Source organism: Bombina bombina, chromosome 8, assembly GCF_027579735.1.
Source record: "Bombina bombina isolate aBomBom1 chromosome 8, aBomBom1.pri, whole genome shotgun sequence".
NCBI classification, from domain to species: domain Eukaryota; kingdom Metazoa; phylum Chordata; class Amphibia; order Anura; family Bombinatoridae; genus Bombina; species Bombina bombina.
In genome coordinates, this window is record NC_069506.1 from 27,319,826 (window position 1) to 27,343,698 (window position 23,873).

The following is a 23,873-nucleotide window of genomic DNA, read 5'->3' on the forward strand; positions in this document are numbered from 1 at the left end:
AAATGCTACCTACATACAGTGTTAGCAAAGCTTAGTGTGAGACTAAAATGCAGATTTTTTTTATTTATTTTTACTCTAAAGTAATAAGCGCCATCACCTTAGGTTCTCTTATTACGCCTCTGCTGAGGACACTTAAGGACTGTAAAAATTGTATGCTTTATCTGAATTTATTAAACTTCCATGTTTTAGATAGCGCATGCAATTTTAAGGAGCTGTGCACGTCTCATTAGCACTCTGCTACAAATATTATTGCAAACGTTGCTTCCATAATGTTGTACATTGTTGCATACACTGAAACCACAGATTACTAAAGGCATGTTCTCCTGAGTCTTTTTCGTTGGTATCCTTTGAAAAGAGGGGGGGGGGGGGGAAGTTGCGTTTGACAATGGAAGTCAGTTGGAAACGCTTAAAATTGCATACTCTAAACCATGAAAGCTGTCTCTTTAAATCCAGAGGTTAGTCCCAGGGCTGCAAGCAAATCCACATGCCAAGCTTCCTGCTGCTAATGTATTTTGGTCCGAGTGAATAAGTAGACTTCTGCTACTATGCTTTCTAAATCATTGCAAACTGGAAATGTTATATTTATTTCTAAGCAAGTGAATAAATATCATTGGCCTCTTTTTATACACGTTGAATGGGGGTTAAGGAAACCTTTGCAAGTCCCCCCCCCCCATTTAAGTAAATTGTATTTATTTGTGATGTGGTGTTACATTAAATTCACTTCATATAATTTATTCCTTTCCCTAGAAAGGCTGGAAGACTATTTCTGTAATCAAAGTAGGCTGCATATTGCCTGAACCAGCTGCAAAGAGCAGTGCACACTGTCCGGTACAGCTAACCCTAGCTGGTCACAATCAAGGGAGATTAGATAAATATAAGTTTAAAGGGACACTCAATCAAAATTAAATTTTAATTATTCAGATAGAGCAGCAATTTTAAACATTGTAATTTACTTCCCTTAACAAAATGTGCACAGTCTTTTTATATTTACACTTTTTGAGTCCCCAGCTCCTACTGTGCATGTGCAAGAATAAGTGTGAATGCATTTGTGATTGGCTGATGGCTGTCGCATGGTACGTGTATGCATATGTGATTGGCTGATGGCTGTCACATGGTACAGGGGGAGTGGAAAAAGACATAACTTTTAAAATTGTCAGAAAAAAAAATCTCCTACTCATTTGAAGTTCAGACTAAGTGCTATTGCATTGTCTTATCTTGCATTTGATGATTATGCAACTCTACAGTTTTGACTGGTCCTTTAAGGTTAAGACAATTTACAGAATTACAAACTGAAAAGCTCACAATTTCAGAATGGAAGTGTGGAACACTTTTGTATTCTACACAGCCATTGGTTGCACACTCTCTAGTGAGCTATTTATGACTGTCCCTAATTGGCCACAGCAGAGAAGGTAACCTAAGTTACAACATGGCTGCTCCCATTGTTTTATGGACACAAACTTTACACTTTTTTGTCACTATTTAAACAACTAATGAAACTTTAAAAAAATGTTATTTTCAGACATCTGTTAGCCAATTGCACAGCATGTGTAGCCTCCAATCAGTATCTAGCTCCTAGTAATTATTGCTACTTATGAGCATACCCAGGTATGCTGAGCAACAAACAATACTAGGAGACAAAAGCTAATTTGAGAATAGATGTAAAAGTACGGGCTTTATCTGGATCTTAAACCTTTGTAATGAGTTTCATGTGCTTTTAAAATTGTATTTTACAGCATTTATTTTATATGTAGCTCTGCCACAGTTCAGTACTTGCTGCTATAATACATTAGGATTTAATGTTCCTTTTATGCACAATGTAGGATAGGGCAATAGTAGGAGTTTACCAGCGCAGGGATGGGATGGGATGCATTCCTGGCATGTCAGACAAGGAAATACACAGGTAATCTGATGCTGGCACATTCCTCAGTGACAGGTATGAGGTAGCTGTGATCTATTAATAATCCTGCACACAGCATGGACGGGTTAGCTCACATGCGGTGTACAGGGAGGGTAAAAGGCTCCCAAACATCCTTATAGGGTGTCTGCATTATACCTAGAGTCAAACCTGTACTGCATAATTATTCTTAGTGATGCAGTAATCTGCCATATAAAGATTATTCACATATACTGAACTTTACTACACGCTGCTATATCAGAAGTAGTCATTTTACATTAGTTCGTTTTGCAACTATTCACATTTAAAGGGAAGTTTTTTTATTGTTTAAAAGATAGTTAATCCCTTTATTACCCATTCCCCAGTTTTGCACAACCAACAGTTATATTAATACACTTTTTACCTCTGATTACCTTGTATCTAAGCCTCTGCAGACTTTCCCCTGATCACATGGCTATCTATTGACTTGCATTTAAGCCAACTAGTGCTGGTAGAACCCACGGGTGTGAGCACAATGTTATCTATATGACTCGCATGAACTAGCACTCCCTTGTTGTGAAAAGCTAATAAAAAGCATAAGATCATGGGGCTGTCTGTAGTGGCTTAGAAACACAGAAATTTAGAGGTTTAAAGGTTAAAAAGTATATTAATATAACCATGTTGGCTGGGGAATGGGTAGTAAAGGGCGTTATCTCCTTTTTTTTTTTTTTTAACCATAACAATTTTTATGTTTTACTGTCCCTTTTTAAACCTATTGCAGCGCCAAGCCGGATTTTCCACAATGCTATTGGCTAAATGGTGGAAACGTCACCATAGCGAAAATAGCATTCTGCCTTAGACCGTGCTGAAAGCTGCTTTTTTATTTGTGCCAAGCGATGAATGAATGAAAGTCCCTTTTATTTGTTCCAATGCTTAATCCTAGCGTTTCATAAACGCTCTGATTTACCATCACTTTAAGAGTCGGCAATCTTTGTATACTGAAAGGGATATGAAACCTAAGGTTTTTTTTGGGGGGGGGATTAACAGAGCATATCATTTTTTAAGTTTCCAATTTCCTTCTTTCACAATATATTCTTTGCTAGTTACCTAGGTAGGTGTCTGCAGCGCTACATGACAGGAAATGGCACTGCCATCTAGTGTTCTTGCAAAACTGCTCATGTGCTCCAGGCACACTCCTCAGCTTTACATCCCTGCTTTTTTAACAAGATACCAAGAGAACTAAGAAAATCTCAAGTAAATTAGAAAGTTGTAAAAAAAAAAAAAAATTGGACTGACCAATTACATTTTAATTGTTTAAAAAGAGAAATAATCCCTTTATTACCGTATTGCTTAACCAACACGGTTATATTACCGGTGCGATTACCTTGTATCTAAGCCTCTGCCGACTGCCCCTTATCACATGACTAATCTATTGACAGTGTTCTCTATGGCACACATGAACTAGCAGTTTCTTGCTATAAAAATGCATCTATTTATACAGACAGCCTGCAGGGGCTTAGAAAAAGGTAGACATTTTAGAGGTTTAAAGGTTAAAAGTATATTAATATAACTGTTGGTGGTTCGGATATGAACACTATTGTACTGCTACAATGGGGTTAACCATTTTACCGGAGTATACATACATGGGTTAAATTTTATTATTGCACTAATGCTTGCATCTTATTCTTTGTGCACAATTTATATAATCCCTTAAAGGGGGAAACCATTTTACAGTGTTGTCCCTTTTAAAGGACTTGCAATTCCAGTAGATTTGCATAATCAACAAATGCATTATAAAAAGACAATGCAATAGCACTTTTAGGGGCTGATTTAACAAGGGCTGAACAGCTCCTAATTGCCCTGTTTCTGCGCGAGCCTTCAGGCTTGCCGGAAACGGCACTCTTAAGACCACTGCTCTTTAATTATCAGCCCGATTTGGATACAATCTGGTTGATTGACACCCCAATTGGCTGCGAATCTTCAGGGGGTGGCATTGCACAAGCAGTTAACCAGAACTGCTTGTGCAATGTTAATTGCTGACAGCGTATGCTGTCTGGATTCAGTGATGTCGGGCAGATATAATCCGCTTCAGCGGATCCTGTCCGTCCGACTGGATAAATCAGCCCCTTAGTCTAAACTTCAAATGGATAGGTTTTTTTGGACAAATTTTAGTTATGTCTATTTCCACTCTGTATCACGTGGCAGCCATTAGCCAATCACAAATGCATATATTTATATTCTGTGAATTCTTGCACATCCTCAGTAGGAGCTGCCTTAGAAAGTGTAAATATAATAGACTAAACAAATTAGGAAGTTGTTTAAAACGTCTGCTCTATCTGAATCATCATGAGTTTCATTTTGATTAGTGTCCCTCTGGTTGGAGTCTCACATGAGCAACAGATACAACTCAATTCCCTGAAACCAGCTTCATAAAACAATATACAGACATACCAAATTTTATTGCTCTTAGATTTGTTGCGCGTCTCAGATATTGCTCCTTTTACAAACTGAAAAATGGCTTGTGTGCATTTTTTTAGCAATAGATTTTTTTTAATTAAAGGGAAAGTAAACACCAGAATTTTTGTTTAAAAATAAAGATAATCCCTTTATTACCCATTCCCCAGTTTTGCATAACCAACCCTGTTATAGAAATACTTTTTACCTCTGATTACCTTGTATCTAAGCCTCTGCAGACTGCTCCCTTATTTCAGTTCTTTTGACAGACTTGCATTTTAGCCAATCAGTTCTCACTCCAGGGTAACTTCACGTGCATGAGCTCAATGTTATCTATATGAAACACATGAACTAATGCCCTCTAGGGGTCAAAATGCTTTCAGATTAGAGGCAGTCTTCAAGGTCTAAGAAATTAGCATAGATTTAGCTTTCAACTAAGAATAGCAAGAGAACAAAGTAAAATTGGTTAAAAAAATTGGAAGGTTGTTTTAAATAGGGAATGTAAATTTTAAACTTTTTTTTTTTTGTTTTTTTTTTTGTTTTTGTTTTTTGGACTTGACTGTCCCTCCTTTTAAGGTATGTACATTGTTTGTTTTTTCAACCTAATGCTATTGCATATGTAATATGTTTACAGTATTCTGTAGTCTACACTGGAAGACAAACAAATTTAGTGTGACGTTATTGCGGTAGTCTGGAACCAATCCTGCAATATCTCTGAGGGACTCCTGTATAGTGTTACAAGCCATGATGTATTTTGTTGAAGTTGACAGCAGAACTTAACAAAGAAATCACTTTCCTGGGTAACAGTAAGAACTCTGAGCATAGAAGGACCAGTTTGTTTTTTTGCCTAGGCTGTTATCTTGGTCACCATATGGCAGAATAGGATCTGTTATTTCCTTTCTTGCTCTGACCTTGGGGATTGAGACACACTTCACCTTTTTTTTTTTTTTCTGCTCTTCAACGGAGGATATTAAACAGTGCCCCTTTTTGGTTAAAATAAATATCAAAATCAATGTAAACTTAAAAAAAAAACATAAAAAGGAACAGATTACTGAATTAAAAAAAGTTTATACACAAACTACTTGCTTGATTTCTTGAAAGAGTAGAACTTAGGTTTTCAAAATTCTCCACTCTTATCACACTGGGGGCAGTGGCTACACTGAGAATTTCTAAGTTTTTATTATTTTATTTTTTACTCTGTCCGTTCCGTACATGAGCAAATCAATCTAGTCTATTCACTAGGCTACAAGTTTTTACATCAGGCTAAGATAAAGCTTCCTGCAGATGCCTCTCCTGCCTTTTAGGGCTGTGACAGTAAAAATCTAGTGTAAAAATAAAGTAACATTTTTTTTAAATAGATGAATATATATTGCAGTGCTTTCTATTAAAGGGACACTGAACCCAATTTTTTCTTTTGTGATTCTGATAGAGCATGCAATTTTAAGCAACTTTCTAATTTACACCTATTAATTTTTCTTCGTTCTCTTGCTTTCTTTATTTGAAAAAGGGCATCTAAGCTATTTTTTAGTTCAGAACCATGGAAAGCACTTGTTTATTGGTGGGTGAATTTATCCACCAATGAGCAAGAACCCAGTTTGTTCACCAAAAATGGGCCGGCACCTAAACTTCATTCTCTTGGTATCTTTATTTGAAATGCAAGAATGTAAGACAATTTGATAATAGGAGTCAATTAGAAAGTTGCTTAAAATTGCATGCTCTATCTGAATCACAAAAGAAAAAAAATGGGTTCAGTGTCCCATTAAGTATAAGCAACTGCTTAGTTTTACGGACTCATTAACTTCCTTTTTAATGACTTGTTTGTTTTTTTTGTCTCTAAAAAAAAAAACCAAAAAAAAAAGCATAATCTCATTGGATTATATGATTGGTGGCTTTTCCCTCTTTCCCTGGGAAGTGCTTTCAATTCCTATGAATCTAGGCTATTGCTTCATTATGTAATTACACCACACTAAATCAACTGCCAGAAAATACTAAAGCAGGAAACGTGTTCCACTTTGCTCTGACAACAAGGACTAAAACCGCAAGATGTGATGTCAATCTGAGTGTGTGATTTGCTGCAGGCGCTCCTGGTTTGCTTGGTATGTGCAGCTGACCGCAGACTCACAAGATCTCTCCTGACATGTATTCTATTGGCTTTGTACCTATTATTGTAATCACACGTTACTATAGATTGTTGCTATCATTTATTTACATGATATGGTCTTATAGCAGAAGCACATTTCCCAACTGTCCTCTGAGACAGCCATATGTGCCAGTTTGTAGAATTTCCCATAGACCACCCAGACACGCCCACAGTTCTTCTAGACAGGACCTTAGTCATGCACACTTCAACGTTGCCCCACCCACAATATGGCAAAGGCCATCCTCAACCTCCCCAAGTCCTTAAAGGACCAGTAAACACTGTAGATTTGCATAATCGACAAATGCAAGATCACAAGACAATGCAATAGCACTTAGTCTGAGCCTCAAATGAGTAGCAGTTTAACAATTTTAGCAATTTTAAGGGGTCACTCAAGTCAAAATTTAAACTTTCATTATTCAGATTAAGGATATATATATATATATATATATATTCAAAGAAGGGATTGCATCATCATACTGTTAGTAAGAGCCACGGTGCGCTGCAAATATTCCTCCAAATAGTATCCAAAACAGCAGGCACTCACTGGACTTTATTATAAAATATAAATACTTTATTGCATCAAGTTAAAACCGACAAACGTTTGGGCACTGCATTGTGCCTTTGTCAATGTCAAAAAAAATACACAATAGCACACAACCAGAGTGCAGCTCCACACCCCAGAACAAATCTCTATATACATATTAAAAACAACATATATATACTTATCAATCACTCTCAAATTTGCCGCCAAACCTCCGTATTGCACTCCAGGAGGTACACTACTGACGTCACGCTGACACGCTAATCGTGCCTAGCGTGATGACGCATGGCACGGCGTTGCCATAGCAACGTCTAAGCGTCCGGCGGTAGAGAAATGGGGAATACCCGATGCTACTGTGCGCATGACAGGAAAAAGGTATAGTGTTTGGAAGAAATGTTGCTAACGGCAACCAATAAACACAATAGTCAGCGAGATCAGACTCACCGGGTATTCCCTAGCAGGAGGCAGCAGTACTTAAAATCATTTGGACCATGATACACAATACTGACAGGGTAGTGAATGCATGGACTAAGGACAGCACTAGCCGGGCAAATAAACGTGTATATCGCATTATTAGCATACTACTATTAGACCAATAGTGTAAAAAATACACATATATGGAAATGTTGCTACACCTGCAGCCCAGAGTTATCCTATTTAAGTGACATCCTAGTCCACCCATAGAGAACCACTATTAAAATGAATACACATTGTAGAGCCCTAACCTACTTCAGGCAACTTGGAGTATGGTAGAATGTATATGTCAAATAAGCGGACACCCTCTACTACGATACTTGGAAGACATAGATACTAAAGATCTGTAGTGTTTAATAGAAAGGGCTAAAATCCAGGGTGGTGTTAAGTCCCTTTGGGGCCAGAGTATCTAGTTTAAAGATCCATCGGCTCTCACGTTGGAGTAATGTTTTGCCTCTATCCCCTCCCCTTGGGTTAGGTGGGATATGATCTATAAGCATAGATCTAATGCTGGACACCGGGTGTTTCAGTAATGCACAGTGGCGTGCCACGGGTTGGTCTGATTCTCCATTTTTTAATGCTTCTCGGATCGCAAAACGATGGTTTGCCATCCGGTCTCGAAAAGAGGTGATTGTCTTTCCAATGTACACCAGGGCACACGGACAGGTGAGCATGTAAACCACATGCATACTTGTACAGCTCAAGCGATGATTTATTTTATACCGCTGATTCTTATGGGGATGCTGAAAGGAGTCTCCTTTACGCATGCTGTTGCATGTGGTGCAGCTCCCACAGGGGAAGCATCCTTTTCTTGATGATTTCAACCAGGACTCTGTTTTGTAGTTATTCACAGGATCAGATTTAACGAGAATGTCCCTCAAATTCCTGGATCTCCGATACACCAACCTAGGTGCTGTCATATTCTGAAATGGTAAGGAGGGGTCAATACCAACCACAGGCCAGTGGCGACGTGCAGCGTTAGATATGCGTTCACATCCAGGTGTGAATGTAGTAATCAGGTTGAGTTGCTTTGATGTGTCCTTGTTGCGAATACCAGTGTCCGTTTGTATATCTGGCCCCAGTAGTTTCCTTTGGGTGTCCAAGATTTCTTTCATAGGATAGCCTCTCCTTTTCAATTTCTCACCCATCTCCTTAACTTGGATCTTCTGTAGGGGTGTCTCGCTATTGTTTCTCAGTGCTCTAGTGAGTTGGGAGGTGAGAATACCCTTTTTCTGGTGTTTAGGGTGAAAGCTGCTGGCATGTAACAATGAATTTCTGTCGGTTGGTTTAGTGTACAACTTGGTACCAAACCTTAGGTTGCCCGAGTCATTCACCTTAAAAACATTGAGGTCTAGGAAATTCACACCCTCAAGACTGAATTCAAGCTTGAAACGTATAGGACTGACCATGAGGTTCAAATGTGACACCCACTCCCGCAATGATGGCTCGCCCCCTCGCCATACAAGGAACACATCATCGATATAGCGAGTGTAATAAATCACTTGCGAGTGTTCAAACGGCTTCATGAGTTCTTGCTCGTACCATGCCATATAGATGTTGGCGTAGGTGGGTGCCACATTTGACCCCATGGCCGTGCCAGCTTTCTGTAAATAACAATCCTCAAACTTAAAGTAGTTTTTCTCTAGACAGATCATTAACAGTTCACAAATGAATTCAATCGGGGGACCCACATAATACTCATTACCAGTCACCATGGATCTGACAGCCTCCACCCCCTCAATATGGGGGATGACAGTATAGAGGCTGTCAACATCCATGGTCACCAAAATGTCATCATATTGCAAATTAGAAAAACCAGATAATATCCTGAGTAGACTAGGGGAATCCTGTAGATAAGCCCTAGTATTTTTAACAACGGTCTGTAGGAAAGAGTCAATGTAGATGGCAAGGTTAGTCAAAACCGATCCTCGGGCAGAAACGATAGGTCTGCCCGGGGGGTTCACTAGCGTCTTGTGAACCTTAGGCAGTAGATAGAGCACAGGGACTATTGGGTGTTCAGTGATCAAAAAATTTAGTTCTTTTTCATTAATAAATCCTGCTTCCAAACTGCATTGTAGAAAATTATCAATAGCAGCTTTATATACCTGTGTAGGATTCCCTTTAAGTTTTACGTATGTAGTTGTGTCAGACAGCTGTCTAAGGGCTTCTTGTCTATAATCTGTATAGTCAAGCACCACGATAGAACCACCCTTGTCCGCAGGGCGGACTATGACTGATCTATCATTACTTAACCCAATAAGAGCATCTCTTTCACCCTTGGTCAAATTAGGGTAGGGGGCTACATTTGAAGCTTTATTAACACTTTGTGTGAGTATTCTAGTGTAATTCCTGATGGAAGCATGTGTGGGGTGGTTCGTATGTAGATTTCTTTTTGAATGGTTCAGGAGAATATTCTTGTTCTCTAAAATGGTCTCTCAATTTTAATTGGCGCTGAAACCTGTGTACATCGACCATCCTCTCAAAAGTGTCTACATGTGGAGTTGGCACAAAGGATAGACCTCGATTAAGCAAATTTATTTCATCCTCACTTAATGGTCTGCTGCTAAGATTAAACACTATATTTGTTTCTTCTTTGTTTGTTTCTGATTTTGATTTGTGGCCCCCCTCCGTGTCCTCCCTCTTTTTGATTTCTTTTGGTAGTACTGTGTATTGGTGGTTTCATATTGGACCTCGTGCTGACCCCTAAAAAAGAGGAAGAAGATTGTATCTGTTGTGTGTTCTCCCTTAGTGCCGGGACCTCAGATATATATTTTTTTTTTTAGGGCCGATACCGATTTATTGACCGACTTTCAGGCCAATAACGGGCCGATATTCTGTACATTTAAATTTTTTTAAAAATCAACACAATTTCTACACAAATCTGATATAAACTGAACATGCTTATTAAAATTTTAAACATTAAAAGTAAACCGGGAAAAATAAAATGCTTGAAAATTAACTTAATGGCTTTCCAAAACATAGAAAAATGGCATAAATCCCTTTTTTAAACTGCACACTGATATACAATTAAAGTCACTACTGCAAAGCTAGACACTACACAATTTCTTCAGTACTCCCAGTTAAGTAGAAAAACATAGTACAGAAAGCATAACATTTCAGCATGTTCTCCTGTTAAACGGCTTCTCTTATATTGCTGCAACTTAACTAAAAACACGCTCACTTGGTACACTTTACAGATAAGGGTTAAAAGTAAAGTATAAAAATAAATTTATCTCTCTATCTCCTTGACAGAGAAAGGACATGCTGGAATATCAGTTCTAGATTTATTTGCTTTAATTTTTTATATGCTCATATATTTACTGGATTGCAAATACCTTCCCTGGTACTGAAGAGTGGACTAAGTTTTAGTATGTCACTTATGGGCAGTTTTATACATGTGTAACAGCGCCACCTTATGGGCAGAGCATTATTATCCACTGCTAGAGAATATTGATACTAGTTTCCAATACTGCATAGCTTTCTACTCGAGGTTTGTTGTGCCTGAACCATCTTTTTTTTTTAAATGTCCACAACATCAGGTTTTTTTTTTTTTTCTATGCCCATGAAAGGGGAAAATAAAATATTTAAATTAAAAAATCGTCAAATATAACCGCTTTAGTGAAATGTTTTGCAAATGTGTAAAATGTATCAAAATGCAACAAATGTTCTATTTGTGACAGCAATTAGCAAGCCGATTGATTTTATGTGTTGCTGACCCCTATGAGCAAATCAAAAGTAATTTAGCTCTGTGTACTTCAGGGAAACTGTGTAGCTTCAAGTGCCACTTAAAGATCACATTTTCCATTTCACAAATCATATATGTTTATGCAAGTCCATCTACAGGCTGCCATTGGTGGTATGGTAGTTGGTAACTGAGCTCCCAGGAACACCTGGGCTTGGACTCTGTTAGCATAGCATCTAATAATAAATAGCACTGATATGTCCAGCTTATATGTGCTATAGGTGATTTGTGTCACTTAAAACTACATGGTTTACCTGAAGTACACAGAGCTAAATTTCTTTTGATTTGCTCCATATTGGTAATATCGGTAAGTTTTTCTGTCCGATATTGATATTTTAGAAATTCCAAATATCGGCCCTAATAATCGGCCGCTTCGATATAGCGGTCATCAGCTCCTACTAAGCATGTGCAAGAATTCGCAGAATAAACATATATGCATTTGTGATTGGCTAACTGTCACATGGTACAGGGGGAGTGGAAGTAGACATCATTTTTAAAATTATCAGAAAAAAAATCTACTATTCTTTTGAAGTTCAGACTAAGTGCTATTGCATTGTCTTGTCTTAAATTTGTTGATTATGCAAATCTACTATGTTGACTGGTCCTTTAAGTTATGTCTGTCTATTTCCACTCCCCCTGTACCATGTGACAGCCCTCAGCCAATCACAAATGCATACACATTTGTTCTGTGAATTCTTGCACATGCTCAGTAGGAGCTGGTGACTCAGTTTAAATTTAAAAGACTGTGCACATTTTGTTAATGGAAGTAAACTGTAAAGTTGTTTAAAAGTGCTGCTCTATCACTTTAATACCTAGAAACAATTGTTGGGATGTTAATTACCCCCCTCTCTTTGATCTATATGCCTATTATGTTCCCAATTAAAATCAGTTCAGAATCTGCTATGCAAATGTATCCCTCCTCCAAAGAGGTCATAGGCCAGGGACAACTGAGGCGGCTTTAGGTTAGACATGAGTGAAAATGTATTTTTATGAATCGTAACATGCAATTTTAAGAGATTTGGAAAGTCTATCTGAAACATGATTGTCTTAATTTTTACTTTCATAACTCTGCAGGTACATTCTATTGTGAAAAAATAAGTTCTAATTCTTTTTAAGGTATTTTATCTTTCAACAAGTCCCCTTTAAAGTTCAAATTTGACTATTTAACTCTTACTAAGGGGTTAATGATCTAAAGCTTTCCTCTCGGGTGAGATGATTCATATCCGTATGGAGAGGTCCCTCCAAAGGGACGCTGTATGAAGGAGAGACTTATAGATTTAAAATAGGTCTAAAAAAGCCCAAAGATTTTGTGATTTTTCTCTCTGGTGGTAAGGTTTTGTTGTTTTAGGCCCCAAGTTTAAATCCCTCATCGAGTAATGGCACAGGACCACACATTTTTATTATCTATTTAACCCATAGTGTAAAAATTAAAGAAGTGTGTTCTGGGCAGTCACCATATACAGCAAGAACAGTTTGTTTCATGGCATTTTGCTACATATAAGGAAGAGGGATTTTGCCTGATACTTTGGCCGGCTCTTCTCCCTTCCGGTGCTTTTTAGAACAAACTTCTAAGTAGATTTTGTCTGGCCATCCTCCAGCATTCCCTAATCCCCTTATAAACATCTATAAACCATTCTCCCTCTCTGCTTACATGAGCTGATGAGATGCACTGTGCTGCGGCCTCACTAAGCGGCCAGTTAAAGGATGTACAAAAGTAGTGTCCCTAAAACTGATCATTCATTGATGGGCACTAATGTTCCAGTCCCCTAGAACTACACAACTGCATCTACTACTGCTGATTGACTCATTGGCAATTTATGCTTAGGACAAGCAGTTCTCTGCATCTCCCGAGTGGTACTTTAACTATGAGTTTAACTTAGTTGCCGTTTTTAAACTTTCAGGCTTGCAGGGTTAATAGTGTTAAAATTGCATGCTCTAGCAAATGTCATTTAGGTTGCTGCAATGGGTAGAAAAATGTAATGGAACTATAGTGAGAGAAAAAAAAATTCCCCCTAACTAAAAAGATTTTATATCACAATTTCAAAGTGTTAGGTGTCCCTTTTAAATTGGTGTCCTGTGATATCAGAGGGTATTCCTAGAAAATAGATCCCACCCTTACATTAAACCTCTGTTATATAATTTGCTGCCTCTTACTGGAGAACAAGAGGTTAAAAAGTATTTAGTCGCACTACATGTAATGACTTTCCGAAAGAATGTTTATAGCTGGTAAAGTTAAACAGAATACTTTTGTACAGTTTTGCATTTAGGCTAAATGTACACTTTATATTCAGTGCTTTCTGTAGGTCTGTTTGGGGGAGGGGGGAGCTATTGAAGTAACACTGGGGGTCCTGAGATGACCACTGTGCACAGCAGTATGTGCCGGAGGGGATGATTACAAAGTTTCATAGGAGGGACAAAAGCGTGAACGTGTGTGTGTGTGTGTGTGTGTATATACTCTATCACGAATAGGAAAGACCAGAAGTAGATATAACAATTTGTTTATAGAAACACATAAGCCAACTATAAACACTATCAAAGAAAAAAACGTGTTTGTTGCATTTCAATAGCCAAATTCCCCTAACTGTTGCCTAATGTGAATGTCATACTGGAGTAGACCAGGCTAGTAGAAAAGCCAGTAGCACTGATGACTACTGCTGAGCACATTTAGGGACAGATGTAGCAGATATGGACTTGAGGTCTGCAGTGTGCACTTCCATTTTAAATTACATAAAAAAGGGGCACAATAAATAAAACTAATTACACATGGGAAAAACAACTTTCCAATAAACAAGTTTGTATAACTCAAGGTAACATTTTTGTAAAGGGACTCTGTTCATTTTTATACTGTGAGATAGAGATATAGCGAGAGAGAGGTGTTTTTTTTTTTTTGTTTTTTTTTTACAAAATCATTTTTCTCCATTTTAACCCCTTTGGGTTAAGCTTAGATTTGATGATCTAGAGTACTGTTCCACAGCAGGGGCATGCGATTTGGTGTGTAAGTGTGTGTGTGTGTGTTCATAACTGGTACACACTTCAGCATACAATGCATTATCCCTGGTGGAGCAACTTTTGCCTGTGCTTTTAACTTCTACTGTGCTAAGTAGTTTAGCAGTATTCTGAGAAGTCGTGCAACTACCAGGCAGGACAGCAATGTCAGACATTATTCTAATAAAGTACATATACAATCTACATATACAATCAGTTGACCATTATGGTAGGGACTTACTGCAAGAACACTTACTATAAGTTGTAGGTCTCTGTATGTTCTGCTAGATATGAGTAAGGGTCCTACCCTACATGGAAAATAAACGTAGATTGAACCTAAAAAGTCTAATGGCAGAATATGAACTTTGCTCCAGTTATAAAACCACACACACCTTTTTGTTTTGCTGTTGACCACTTTTTCCTATACAGCATTTCGCCTAGTATGAGGCAAACAGATTTTTTTTTCTCCTCACTAAACATCACAAGATATGTTTTTAAAAAGCATTTGTTTCATTGTTTTAAAATATTTTTTTTTTTTACTTGTTGGCACTGTCTATCTTGAGTCACATTATAAAATGGATAAAAATAAAGATATTCCTTCACCAATAAAATAAGTGTGTGCTTTTGGGGCACGTTTTCTACCAATAGGTGTGGGAGTTGGATAGGATCGTACTGGCCAATACCAACTGATCAATACTGCACTTTTTTGTTGGCTTCAGAATCAACATTTTTTTTTTCTTTTTTCCATTTAAAAAAGGCATAGCAGTTTAAAGCAGATATTAGAGATTGTAGCGAAAGCATGTTGTAACATTTTACTATTTATTTTTATTGTTTTTGCTCCCTTTTCCTGTAATTTTAACGCTGAAAATTGTTCAGTTTTCTCAATTTCACCGACTTTTCATAAACGCTTACGTCTCTTCTATCTATGTCTAATGCATAGGACAATTAGGGACAGATATGAGGCAATACAGTTTGTGCAAACAAGGCTGTGTGGAGAACCTGTTAGTCTATATGTATTGCCTTTTTTTCATATCTTTTTAAAAAGGTAAAATCTACATATTCTAAAGAAAATCTTTTTGCTTTTGATTAAATCATTGTCTAGTAATATGTACTGTTTTACCATTTTGCATGTTAAAGGGATAGTTGAATCCCTTTTTAAAATTGTCCGTGACACTCTTCATAGCAGTGTTTTGTGTCTTCTGGACATAGCTGTGACACCTGCTTACTGTTTATCAGCCATTAGCCTAGAACTGAACTCTGGTAACCGATTAGGCAACACTTCCTGACTGCGTGCGTAGGCTTTCACTATTCATTTTATTCGGTTTACCTAATATTGGGTGCCTTGTGGGTGGGGGTATTACCTTGCTACAATAAGTGATTGCATAATCTTGTATCAAGAAAAGACCCATCCTAAGTGTACAGAGAGGTTTATCTAAACGAGCAATTCTAAATCTGACTTCCTGATGTGTGCGTTTTTTTTGGGGGGTTTTTTTGTTTTCTCTTCCCCTCCAGGTTTAATAGGAATTTTAAAAACCTAAAAATATTTTTAAATATTTTTTTTTTTTTAAAAGACACACCACTGCAGAAATATTTTGAAGAGTGGGGGGGATGAGGCGCTGCACTACAGAAAAAAGTTTAGGATGGGGGTAGTGGCGACTAAATCGTGGGGAAGAGGGATCTCTAATTCCATTTTTCTTTCATTTATATATTTTTTTTTTATTGTAAACTATAAACATCTAGATTGTAAGTTCCCACAGGAAAAGGGCCCTCAATTCCCCCTGTATTTGTTTGTTAAACTTTGGTGTCTTTTATATTGTACTGTACTTTTATTTTTGCACCCATGGACAGCGCTGCGCAATCTGTTGGCGCTTTATAAATAAAAAATAATAATAATATATTGGGTACAGGCAGACAGCTGCCAGTACCAAAGATGGCTGCAATTAGGGGGAGGGTTACTGTTTTGGAGGCCTAAACTGCATACTGTCTGGGGATGAGTGGGGCAGGGGGTTGGAGGAGAGCTGTTTGGGAGGGATCAGGGAGCTGTGACGTAGGAGGGTAATGCCTACATTACTATACTATTTCCCTTACTGGCTAACCTCTTCACTGCTGATTACTTCTGAAGTGTTGTGCGGAGCTGCAATTAGTGGCCTAATTACCAAAAATTAATGGCAGAGCCATGTATGTCTGATTACCGATCAAAGGGAATTCCAGTTTGTGGGAACAAAGTTTACATTTTTGTTTTTTGTATGATTGCATTTGGTGGTGATATGGTGGTATGAAATATACCAAATTAGGCCTAAATCAATACCTTGGTCTGTAGAGTCTGTAGAGTCTGTAGAGTCTGTAGAGTCTGTAGAGTCTGTAGAGTCTGTAGAGTCTGTAGAGTCTGTAGAGTCTGTAGAGTCTGTAGAGTCTGTAGAGTCTGTAGAGTCTGTAGAGTCTGTAGAGTCTGTAGAGTCTGTAGAGTCTGTAGAGTCTGTAGAGTCTGTAGAGTCTGTAGAGTCTGTAGAGTCTGTAGAGTCACAATTTTGGCAAAAATCTATCCATAGGCCACATTAACTTTCTTTAATGTTGAGATTAGATATAAACACCTGGAGATTTATATAAAATGTTTTATGTGTAGCGGAAATAAAATATTAAGTTTTAAATGAGTTTTGTACAACTTTACCAAAATTAAGTATAGACCCTTGGATCTGTAGAATTCGGTTTCATCAATGACCTGTTGTATTTTCATAAATCTTCACACTTCTTTATTCTCATAGCAGATATTGTTAAAGACTGTTTAACTTAGGTAAAAGGGAAGAAGGGACATTGAGAGAATGTGCAGAACTTAGGGTGACAAAACTCAAGGACCAATAATACGTACACAATGCAGGGAAAATCTTCTACGGTACTCATTTGAAACTCAGAAGACTGATTTCAGTTCATTCAATTTTACTTTGCACTGCATCATGTGACTGCCATCAACCAATCACAAAATGCATAAGTGACTTAGAAGAAAGTGAGCATAGAAAGATTGGCACATTTAGATAATGGAATTGTAAAGTTGATTTTAATATTGTGCTCTCCATCTGTCAAGTTTTTTTTTTTTTTTTTTTTAATTTTGACGTGTCCCTTTTTTAAAGTGATTGGTAAGCATGGCTTTTTTTAATTTAAAATGTTAGTCATTGCAAGTATGTAGTAAATAAAATATTTTATATCTTTTTGGTGTGTGTGTTTCCCCCCTCCTATGCACTTTCTGTCCATTTGACTGTAGTGAAGTATAAAGCGGCACCATCTGCTCTAAAATTTCCACAGAAAGTGTTGGCAATTACGACTCCAGTGCACAGTAGGTCCTGCTGCTAGAATCTCCGCAGCCTGCTTGCAGATTTACTAATGGGATATGTAGCCCGTCTTTAGATTCTTGGTACTGGCTGCAACGTCCATATGAGTAAGAAAGTGTTTTCCAAGGGAGGGCAGGCAATGGGGAAATAGAAAATGTAATTAAAGGGACAGTCTAGTCAAAATTTACTTTCATGATTCAGATAGGGCATGTACTTTTCAACCACTTTCCAACTTACCTTTATCATCAAATTTGCTTTGTTCTCTTGGTATTTGTTGAAAGCTAAACATAGGTAGGCTCGTATGCTAATTTCTAAGCCTTCGAAGGCCTTGACAGTACTAGTTCATGTGTGCCATATAGATAAAAAGGGGTAAAAAGTATATTTATATAAGTGTTGGTTATGCAAAACTGGGGAATGGGTTATAAAGGGGTTATCTATCTTTTTAAACCATAAAAATTACTTTGTAGACTGTCCCTTTAAAATTACTCTGGACTTTTAAAAATATCTTACTGAAGCTTGATTTAGACTTTGTGTAATACAAAGTGTTTGAGCGTATATGTGTAAAGGTCACCTTCAACCTTTCACTGTGCTATCAAAACTACAACCGATTACTAATTACCTGTTATCAGTTTTACCGCTATTATACTTGTAGTGCTTTGTATAAAATGAGATCAAGATTCTCCCTAACTTGTTATAGGCTGTAGTTGTCACCCAATACTATTTGACAACACATAGGAAGTACACACAGGCTTATATTCTCTCAATCAGTGCTTCTCCTGATAGGCTGGGGAGAGACTCTGATTCCTTCCAGGGCTTGGGATGAGGGATAAAGTTCTACAGATATGTGCTTAATAGTTAACCAATACAAATAACTTGTTTATTGCAGTGTTTGAATTTTTATGAATTCAATTACATTTTGAGTGGCCCTTTTACATCACCATGTTGCAAAGGATCTTAGTCTTCAACCAATCTTTGTAGCATGTTGTACAGATTAGGCTTTAGCTACTGTAGTATGTTGCTGCACGGTCTAGGCTTTAGCTGCTGTTGCTGTACGGTCTAGGCTTTAGCTGCTGTTGCTGTACGGTCTAGGCTTTGGCTGCTGTTGCTGTACGGTCTAGGCTTTGGCTGCTGTCGCTGTACGGTCTAGGCTTTGGCTGCTGTCGCTGTACGGTCTAGGCTTTGGCTGCTGTCGCTGTACGGTCTAGGCTTTGGCTGCTGTCGCTGTACGGTCTAGGCTGCTGTCGCTGTACGGTCTAGGCTGCTGTCGCCTGCTGTTGTGTTACATTCTAGAAGTGAGCAAAAAGCTTTGTAATGAACTGTATGTATTAAGCATAAACAACTTATGGAGATTTAAATATTGAATTGATTCATTCAAGAGAAGCGTATGACGTACATTCTTGTAGTTGAGGAATTCCCCATTTTCAGAGTAAAATATTCTAAGAATGTACTGAAGATCAGGTGTTGACATCTGGGCTGTTTTTTGTTTTGTTTTTTTTCCAGGTTGTTCACATTTCCTCTCATTGTGCTTCCTTTCCTGTAGGATGGGGTAATGCCTGGGTAGAGATAATGCTTCATGCTTGGCACATATTTCAGATACCTTCTGAACATTACATGTTATAGAACCAGGACACCTGCAGTTTTGCAAATTGCTTTTTTCAGTTGTTTATCTCCATGTATCTTAGTAATTTATTTTCTTTTTTTAGGTCAGCCTGCGTGGTGCACGGCACAAGAATAGCTGCTGGACGGAGAGGACACACTTGGAGAAGCGATTTCTGGTGGTAATAGCCGTTCTTGGCATCGGGCTGTTGGCGTGTTTGCTCACCTTGGGACTTCATTACAGAAAACGTATGTATTTCCTGTTAGGGGGTGTGACAAATATATGCTTCAATGCAAGCAAGTTATAGAAACTGAGAATAGCTAGTTATTAGCTGTGAAGTGCATCTTAGGTATCATTGGTGGATGGAATAGAATGTCCTTTTCTTTCATGTAATTAACAAGAGTCCATGAGCTAGTGACGTATGGGATATACATTCCTACCAGGAGGGGCAAAGTTTCCCAAACCTTAAAATGCCTATAAATACACCCCTCACCACACCCACAAATCAGTTTTACAAACTTTGCCTCCAAGGGAGGTGGTGAAGTAAGTTTGTGCTAGATTCTACGTTGATATGCGCTCCGCAGCAAGTTGGAGCCCGGTTTTCCTCTCAGCGTGCAGTGAATGTCAGAGGGATGTGAGGAGAGTATTGCCTATTGAATGCAGTGATCTCCTTCTACGGGGTCTATTTCATAAGGTTCTCTGTTATCGGTCGTAGAGATTCATCTCTTACCTCCCTTTTCAGATCGACGATATACTCTTATATTTACCATTTCCTCTACTGATTCTCGTTTCAGTACTGGTTTGGCTTTCTACAAACATGTAGATGAGTGTCCTGGGGTAAGTAAGTCTTATTTTCTGTGACACTCTAAGCTATGGTTGGGCACTTTATTTATAAAGTTCTAAATATATGTATTCAAACATTTATTTGCCTTGACTCAGAATGTTCAACTTTCCTTATTTCCAGACAGTCAGTTTCATATTTGGGATTATGCTTTAAATTATCATATTTTTTCTTACCTCAAAAATTTGACTTTTTTCCCTGTGGGCTGTTAGGCTCGCGGGGGCTGAAAATGCTTCATTTTATTGCGTCATTCTTGGCGCTGACTTTTTTGGCGCAAAAATTCTTTTCCGTTTCCGGCGTCATACGTGTCGCCGGAAGTTGCGTCATTTTTGACGTTATTTTGCGCCAAAAATGTCGGCGTTCCGGATGTGGCGTCATTTTTGGCGCCAAAAGCATTTAGGCGCCAAATAATGTGGGCGTCTTATTTGGCGCCAAAAAATATGGGCGTCGCTTTTGTCTCCACATTATTTCAGTCTCATTTTTCATTTGCTTCTGGTTGCTAGAAGCTTGATGTTTGGCATTTTTTTCCCATTCCTGAAACTGTCTTATAAGGAATTTGATCTATTTTGCTTTATATGTTGTTTTTTCTCTTACATATTGCAAGATGTCTCACGTTGCATCTGAGCCAGAAGATACTACAGGAAAACCACTGCCTGCTGGATCTACCAAAGCTAAGTGTATCTGCTGTAAACTTTTGGTAGCTATTCCTCCAGCTGTTTGTAATAATTGTCATGACAAACTTGTTAAAGCAGATAATATTTCCTTTAGTGATGTACCATTGCCTGTTGCAGTTCCCTCAACATCTAAGGTGCAGAATGTTCCTGATAACATAAGAGATTTTGTTTCTGAATCCATAAAGAAGGCTTTGTCTGTTATTTCTCCTTCTAGTAAACGTAAAAAGTCTTTTAAATCTTCTCTCTCTACAGATGAATTTTTAAATGAACACCATCATTCTGATTCTTTGGACTCTTCTGGTTCAGAGGATTCTGTCTCAGAGATTGATGCTGATAAATCTTCATATTTATTTAAGATGGAATTTATTCGCTCTTTACTTAAAGAAGTACTAATTGCTTTAGAAATAGAGGATTCTAGTCCTCTTGATACTAATTCTATACGTTTGGATAAGGTTTTTAAAGCTCCTGCGGTTATTCCAGAAGTCTTTCCTGTTCCTAATGCTATTTCTGCAGTAATTGCTAAGGAATGGGATAAATTGGGTAATTCATTTACTCCTTCTAAACGTTTTAAGCAATTATATCCTGTTCCGCCTGACAGGTTAGAATTTTGGGACAAAATCCCTAAAGTTGATGGGGCTATTTCTACCCTTGCTAAACGTACTACCATTCCTACGTCAGATGGTACCTCCGTTTAAAGATCCTTTAGATAGAAAAATTGAATCTTTTCTAAGAAAAGCTTATCTATGTTCAGGTAATCTTCTTAGACCTGCTATATCATTGGCTGATGTTGCTGCAGCTTCAACTTTTTGGTTGGAAACTCTAGCGCAACAAGTAACAAATCGTGATTCTCATGATATTATTATTCTTCTCCAGCATGCTAATAATTTCATCTGTGATGCCATTTTTGATATTATTAGAGTTGATGTTAGATTTATGTCTCTGGCTATCTTAGCCAGAAGAGCTTTATGGCTTAAGACTTGGAATGCTGATATGGCTTCTAAATCAACTCTACTTTCCATTTCTTTCCAGGGAAACAAATTATTTGGTTCTCAGTTGGATTCTATTATTTCAACTGTTACTGGTGGGAAAGGAACTTTTTTACCACAGGATAAAAAGTCTAAAGGTAAAAACAGGGCTAACAATCGTTTTCGTTCCTTTCGTTTCAACAAAGAACAAAAGCCTGATCCTTCGTCCTCAGGAGCAGTTTCAGTTTGGAAACCATCTCCAGTCTGGAATAAATCCAAGCCTGCTAGAAAGGCAAAGCCTGCTTCTAAGTTCACATGAAGGTACGGCTCTCATTCCAGTTCAGCTGGTAGGGGGCAGGTTACGTTTTTTCAAAGAAATTTGGATCAATTCTGTTCACAATCTTTGGATTCAGAACATTGTTTCAGAAGGGTACAGAATTGGTTTCAAGATGAGACCTCCTGCAAAGAGATTTTTTCTTTCCCATGTCCCAGTAAATCCAGTGAAAGCTCAAGCATTTCTGAATTGTGTTTCAGATCTAGAGTTGGCTGGAGTAATTATGCCAGTTCCAGTTCCGGAACAGGGGATGGGGTTTTATTCAAATCTCTTCATTGTACCAAAGAAGGAGAATTCCTTCAGACCAGTTCTGGATCTAAAATTATTGAATCATTATGTAAGGATACCAACGTTCAAGATGGTAACTGTATGGACTATATTGCCTTTTGTTCAGCAAGGGAATTATATGTCCACAATAGATTTACAGGATGCATATCTGTATATTCCAATTCATCCAGATCATTATCAGTTCCTGAGATTCTCTTTTCTAGACAAGCATTACCAATTTGTGGCTCTACCGTTTGGCCTTGCTACAGCTCCAAGAATTTTCACAAAGATTCTCGGTGCCCTTCTGTCTGTAATCAGAGAACAGGGTATTGTGGTATTTCCTTATTTGGACGATATCTTGGTACTTGCTCCGTCTTTACATTTAGCAGAGTCTCATACGAATCGACTTGTGTTGTTTCTTCAAGATCATGGTTGGAGGATCAATTTACCAAAAAGTTCTTTGATTCCTCAAACAAGGGTAACCTTTCTGGGTTTCCAGATAGATTCAGTGTCCATGACTTTGTCTTTAACAGACAAGAGACGTCTAAAATTGATTACAGCCTGTCGAAACCTTCAGTCTCAATCATTCCCTTCGGTAGCCTTATGCATGGAAATTCTAGGTCTTATGACTGCTGCATCGGACGCGATCCCCTTTGCTCGTTTTCACATGCGACCTCTTCAGCTCTGTATGCTGAACCAATGGTGCAGGGATTACACGAAGATATATCAATTAATATCTTTAAAACCGATTGTTCGGCACTCTCTAACGTGGTGGACAGATCACCATCGTTTATTTCAGGGGGCTTCTTTTGTTCTTCCGACCTGGACTGTAATTTCAACAGATGCAAGTCTCACAGGTTGGGGAGCTGTGTGGGGATCTCTGACGGCACAAGGAGTTTGGGAATCTCAGGAGGTGAGATTACCGATCAATATCTTGGAACTCCGTGCAGTTTTCAGAGTTCTTCAGTTTTGGCCTCTTCTGAAGAGAGAATCGTTCATTTGTTTTCAGACAGACAATGTCACAACTGTGGCATACATCAATCATCAAGGAGGGACTCACAGTCCTCTGGCTATGAAAGAAGTATCTCGAATTTTGGTTTGGGCGGAATCCAGCTCCTGTCTAATCTCTGCGGTTCATATCCCAGGTGTAGACAATTGGGAAGCGGATTATCTCAGTCGCCAAACGTTGCATCCGGGCGAATGGTCTCTTCACCCAGAGGTATTTCTTCAGATTGTTCAATTGTGGGGGCTTCCAGAGATAGATCTGATGGCCTCTCATCTAAACAAGAAACTTCCCAGGTATCTGTCCAGATCCCGGGATCCTCAGGCGGAGGCAGTGGATGCATTATCACTTCCTTGGAAGTATCATCCTGCCTATATCTTTCCGCCTCTAGTTCTTCTTCCAAGAGTAATCTCCAAGATTCTGAGGGAATGCTCGTTTGTTCTGCTAATAGCTCCGGCATGGCCTCACAGGTTTTGGTATGCGGATCTTGTCCGGATGGCATCTTGCCAGCCATGGACTCTTCCGTTAAGACCAGACCTTCTGTCACAAGGTCCTTTTTTCCATCCGGATCTGAAATCCTTAAATTTAAAGGTATGGAGATTGAACGCTTGATTCTTGGTCATAGAGGTTTCTCTGACTCCGTGATTAATACTATGTTAC

General features: G+C 38.4%; 1 protein-coding gene across 2 annotated transcripts in view; it reads left to right on the forward strand.

The window, feature by feature from the left end:
- The window catches only part of ECE1 (endothelin converting enzyme 1), a 155,740-nt gene that overhangs the window by 17,266 nt on the left and 114,601 nt on the right, over positions 1-23,873 (forward strand). For both annotated transcript variants that reach the window (XM_053690234.1, XM_053690233.1), the window contains one exon: positions 19,236-19,377. In XM_053690234.1, coding sequence (XP_053546209.1) covers positions 19,236-19,377 — 142 coding nt within the window. The remainder of the gene's footprint in view (positions 1-19,235; positions 19,378-23,873) is intronic.